General features: G+C 55.4%; 1 protein-coding gene across 1 annotated transcript; it reads left to right on the top strand.

Annotated features, from left to right (window-relative positions):
* The first annotated feature begins 151 nt into the window (after positions 1 to 151).
* SLC39A7 (solute carrier family 39 (zinc transporter), member 7) lies at positions 152 to 4,962 on the top strand. Its single transcript, XM_006769155.2, has 8 exons — positions 152 to 541; positions 834 to 1,236; positions 1,324 to 1,492; positions 2,003 to 2,056; positions 2,185 to 2,337; positions 2,455 to 2,595; positions 2,806 to 3,002; positions 4,083 to 4,962. Exons 2-8 carry the CDS (start codon positions 838 to 840, stop codon positions 4,353 to 4,355), a joined length of 1,386 nt encoding a protein of 461 aa, XP_006769218.1. The 5' UTR covers positions 152 to 541; positions 834 to 837; the 3' UTR covers positions 4,356 to 4,962.
* Positions 4,963 to 5,239: the final 277 nt, after the last annotated feature.

The raw sequence follows: 5,239 nt of genomic DNA, 5'->3' as shown, positions 1-5,239 counted from the left end.
CCACAATGCATTTCTTTTCGCACCCCCACCGGCCCACACTGCCCTGCGGCATGCCGCTGGGGGAGGAAGGGCGGGCGAGCGGCCCAAGACATGACTCCAGGCTGAGTGTCGGGATGCCGAAGAGGCACCAGAGGTCCCCAAGGGTTGATTGCGGGGCCGGCTGAGCACGAAGCAGCCCTAGAGAAAAAGACTCTGGCCTGAACCGGGTCGAATTAAGCGCTTCGCGCTGCTCTGCACCAAAATGACAGCGCCGATGTGGAAGCCATCTTGGTACAGAAGGGAAGTCGCCGTGCTAGTTCCCGCCCCCTCGCCTCGTTGAAAACGGAGGAGGCGGTCTCCGGCTCGGGAGCCGGCCTCGCCCACCCTCCCCTCAAATAACCTCCTCACCCGCGCATGCGCGCCGGGGCAGGGCCGCCGCCGCCGGGCGCCGCCATCTTGGTAAAGGACTGGAACCGAGAGACGAGACTTCCTGTTCCCGCGGGAGCTGGAGGCGGGACTGCCACGTCCGAGTAGACCTGGCGCGGAGCGGATCCCGGAGCTGGTGAGCATTCCCCGCTTTTCCCCACGTCCTTTCCAGGCTTCCCCACCTCATCATAGAGACGAGGGCCCAGAGAGTCTGTGAAGTGGAGGAGCGGAGCTTAGAGCGGTGTCCCGGGCCCTAGTCGGGAGGAGGTTCGGAAGAAAAAGAACGAGTTGGGAAGCGCGCGGGTGGGGGCAACATGGAATGGGGGAGCGGCTGGTAGACGGGCGCGGAGGGCGCGAGCGGAGTAAGCGGACCCCGCGCAGGTATAGAGGTGATCAAGCGGAGTCACTGTTTCTGTCCCTCTGGTCAGCGTGATGGCCAGAAGCCTGGGGGCCCCCCACTGGGTGGCCGTGGGACTGCTGACCTGGGCGGCCCTGGGGCTGCTAGTGGCCGGACACGGGGGTCATGGCGACCTGCACGAGGACCGGCACGAAGACTTCCATGGCCACAGCCACTCACATGAGGATTTCCATCATGGACACAGCCACGCCCACGGCCATGGCCACACACACGAGAGCATCTGGCATGGGCATACCCATGCTCACGACCACGAACATTTGCATGAGGATTTGCATCATGACCATAGCAATGGCCACTCCCATGAGAGCCTCTACCACAGAGGACATGGACATGACCATAAGCACAGCCATGGAGGCTATGGGGAGGTTCCAGGCAGCAAGCGGGACCTGGATACTGTCACTCTCTGGGCTTATGTGAGTCCCTAGGGGATGGGGGAGAGAGGGACTGGTCTGGATTGTTGGGAAATCCTGCACACTTGACCCCTGACTCTCCCTCACCAGGCACTGGGGGCCACAGTGCTGATCTCTGCAGCTCCATTTTTCGTCCTCTTCCTTATCCCTGTGGAGTCAAACTCCCCCCGGCACCGCTCTCTGCTCCAGATCTTGCTCAGTTTTGCTTCTGGTGGGCTCCTGGGAGATGCTTTCCTGCACCTCATCCCTCATGCCCTGGGTAAGTAACTTCAAGTCACTACCTCAAATCCTATATAATAAAAGGCTAATATGCAAATCAACCGAACAGCAGAACGACCAGTCTCTATGACGTGCACTGACCACCAGGGGAGACACTCAACGCAGGAGCTGCCCCCTGATGGTCTGCGCTCCCATAGAGGGTGCACCGCTCAGTCCGATGCCCAGCTCACAGCTGGCGAGCACAGCAGCAGTGGTGACTGTCTGACTGATGGCTTAGGCCCGCTCCCCATAGCCTAAGCCGTCAGTTGGACATCCCCAAGGGCTCACCGACTGCAAGAGGTTGTAGGACGGGCTGAGAGACCTTCTCCTCCTGCCCCCTCACACCCCCAGTGTGCGAATTTTGTGTGCCGGGCCTCTAGTCTTAATATATTTTGTTCTTTGGGCAAGGGTCCTTTCCCCTTTGTGATCTCTGGCCTTCCAATATTTCTGCAAATATACCCCGCTTGGGGCAGGTATTTTCTCATCTGCCCTTTTCTCCCTCTTCTTTCAGAACCTCATTCTCACCACCTTCAGGAGCAGCCGGGACATGGACACTCCCACAGTGGTGAGGAAGGGGAAGATGGAGACAGGGATTGGGGAGCTGGGGAAGGTCTATCCCTCCCAATTTTTCTATACTTGAGGAGGAGTCTGGAACCCACATCTCCCTTAATGTCTCAACGCATCCATCCCCAGGCCAGGGCCCTATTTTGTCAGTGGGACTGTGGGTCCTCAGTGGAATTGTCGCCTTTCTTGTGGTGGAGAAATTTGTGAGACACGTGAAAGGAGGACACGGACACACTCATGGACATGGTCACACACACGGAAGTCATGGACATGGAACACAGGGTAAGCCCAGGAACACCTTTACTGCAAGCCACCTCGCTTGCCTCAGAATCCCTTCATCTTATGGCCCTTAGGTGGGAGGGGAGTTCCCCACTCTTATCAACTCCTTCCTTCCCTCAGAGCGCTCTGCAAAGGAGAAACAGAACTCAGAGGAAGAAGAAAAGGCAGCAGAGGGGTTGAGGAAGCGGAGAGGAGGGGGCACAGGGCCCAAAGATGGGTCAGTGAGACCTCAGAATTCTGAAGAGGAAAAAACAGGTTCAGGTGAGGTCCAGAGCTGGTAATAAGCCTGGGCAAGGGACATCATCATGAATCACGTGGAACATGTGCAGTGGGCAATGGTAGATGTCTGGAAAACAACGGAGGGGCTGGTTGTGAAGTGCTCTCTGGGGGAATATGTGATAATGACTGACCAGGGCTGGGATCGGGCGATGGAGCATCTAATTGTTTTGTCTTCCTTTCCTCCTGTATAAGATCTCCGAGTATCAGGGTACCTCAATCTGGCTGCTGACCTGGCACACAACTTCACAGATGGTCTGGCCATTGGTGCTTCATTTCGAGGGGGTTTGGGATTGGGGGTCCTGACCACGACGACTGTCCTGCTACATGAAGTGCCCCACGAAGTTGGGGACTTTGCCATCTTGGTCCAGTCTGGCTGCAGCAAAAAGCAGGTGGGTGATGATGTGCCTCCTACCCTCTACTCCCTGCTCATCCACCCCAAACCCAAGTCTCCCTCTCCTTAGTTTCAAACAAGTCATACTGTTATTGACAATAAGTCTAGAAATGAGGGGAAGTTCGGTTTCTTTTTTCTATAGCTTAGTATTTTTTTTAAACCCTAACCTGAGCACATGTTCTTTGTTTTTAGAGAGAGAAAGCGAAAGAGAGAGAAACATTGATTGGTTGCCTTTTGCACGTGTCCCAACCAGGACCAAACCTGCAACTTAGGTATGTGTCCTGACCAGGAATAGAACCCAGAACCTTTCCGTGCACAGGACAGCACTCCAACCAACTGAGCCACATAAGCCAGGGCGCTTAATATTTCTTGAACTGTGGTCCATAAACCATCTGAATGGTTTATTGGGGTCTTTCAGACCACACTCCCCACCCTGGATTACTGAATCAAAAGGTCTGTGAAAAGGACCTTTTTGATATCTAAGATTTTTCAGAAAATGTTTATTCTAGATCCCCTCTTCTTATCATATTCTTCTTTTTTTTTAAATATATTTTATTGAGTTTTCACAGAGAGGAAGGGAGAGAGATAGAGAGCTAGAAACATCGATGAGAGAGAAACATCGATCAGCCGCCTCCCGCACATCTCCCACCGGGAATGTGCCCGCAACCTAGGTACATGCCCCTGACCGGAATCGAACCCGGGACCCTCCAGTCCGCAGGCCGACGCTCCATCCACTGAGCCAAACCGGTTTCGGCCATACTCTTTTTTTTAAAATATATTTTTTTTATTTCAGAGGAAGGGGGAGAGAGAGAGAGAGAAACATCAGTGATGAGAGTCATTTATTGGCTGCCTCCTGCATGCTCCCTACTGGGCACATGCCCTTGACTGGAACCCAGAACCCTTCAGTCTGCAGTGCAGCACTGCACCACTGAGCCAAACCAGCTAGGACTTTATCATACTCTTTTGTTTCCAAAGATATACACCCTACCCATATATACCTATATCCTACCAGCCAAGTCTAACCTACCGATAATCTTCAGATGATGCTGAGTGCCTCTCTCTCTTTTCTGCCCACCAGGCAATGTGTCTGCAACTACTGACGGCAATAGGGGCGCTGGCAGGCACAGCCTGTGCCCTCCTAACTGAAGGAGGGGCAGTGGGCAGTGAAGTTGCAGGTGGTACAGGCCCTGGCTGGATTCTGCCATTCACTGCAGGTGGCTTTATCTACGTAGCGACGGTGTCTGTGTTGCCTGAGCTGTTGAAGGAGGCTTCACCATTGCAATCACTTCTGGAGGTGCTGGGGCTGCTGGGGGGAGTTGTCATGATGGTGCTGATTGCCCACCTCGAGTGAGAGGTGGGATAAACTGCCCCCACCCCAGCCCCAAGCCTTTAGCCTCTCAGTCCTCTGGGTCTGGGGTCTGTGGAGGTTGGGGGCCTGGCCAGACTCATCTGCCAAAGGAAGTTGTTTCCTAGGGAAGTACTGGTGTGGGCATGAAAGCAGCAAGATTTGACAGTCTTCTAGGAGCTGTAGGGATGAGTATGAGAGGCCAGAGGGACCATAGTGTTGGGCATGTGCTGACCATGTTGGGTGTGGGGCACTAAATGGGGCCATGGAGAAGGCTGGAAGAGACCACTGATGGTGGCCTACGGAGCCTCCTACCCCACCTGTTCTCAAGAGAACCAAGCTGCCACACACAGATTTCCCCAAGGTCCTCCTCCTCCTCCCTCCCACCTGTGGGTGGGGGCTGCAGGGAGGGCTAGAGCCCTGGGAGTGGGAGCAGCAGGCGTCGCGATAAACATCTACTAAACTTCAATCGTGTGTCTTGATTTGGAGGGGAGGGGCTTTAGTTGCTAATCTCATTGCCTGATTTTTGTTTCTAATATTTTTTATATCGCTGTTTGAATCGAGGGGGTGGGGTGGTGACCGGAAATAAAGTCCTCGGATCTTCCGCCCCAAATGCATTCTTTGTCTTTTGGGGGGAAATGGGGGCCCCTCGTCTTCCCACTCCTCTTGGCCCCAAGTGGCAGTGCCTGGCCACGCCCCCGCGGTGGGAGGTCGGCTCCCGTCGGTGGCCGCCGGCGGCCTGAAGCTGCCGCGGCTACAATTGGCCAGGCTTTGCCCTCGCCCCGCCCCCGCTGCGCCCGGGTTGGCTCCGGGCTGGTCCCCGCCCACGGCCAGCCATGGCGACTCCGCTCCGGCTCGGCTCGGCGCTGGCCCTGGTCACAGGTTGAGGG

Source organism: Myotis davidii, unplaced genomic scaffold (genome assembly GCF_000327345.1).
Source record: "Myotis davidii unplaced genomic scaffold, ASM32734v1 scaffold4, whole genome shotgun sequence".
Lineage (NCBI taxonomy): Eukaryota > Metazoa > Chordata > Mammalia > Chiroptera > Vespertilionidae > Myotis > Myotis davidii.
The sequence above is the reverse complement of the archived record's forward strand: the minus strand, read 5'-3'. Positions and strand labels throughout refer to the sequence as shown.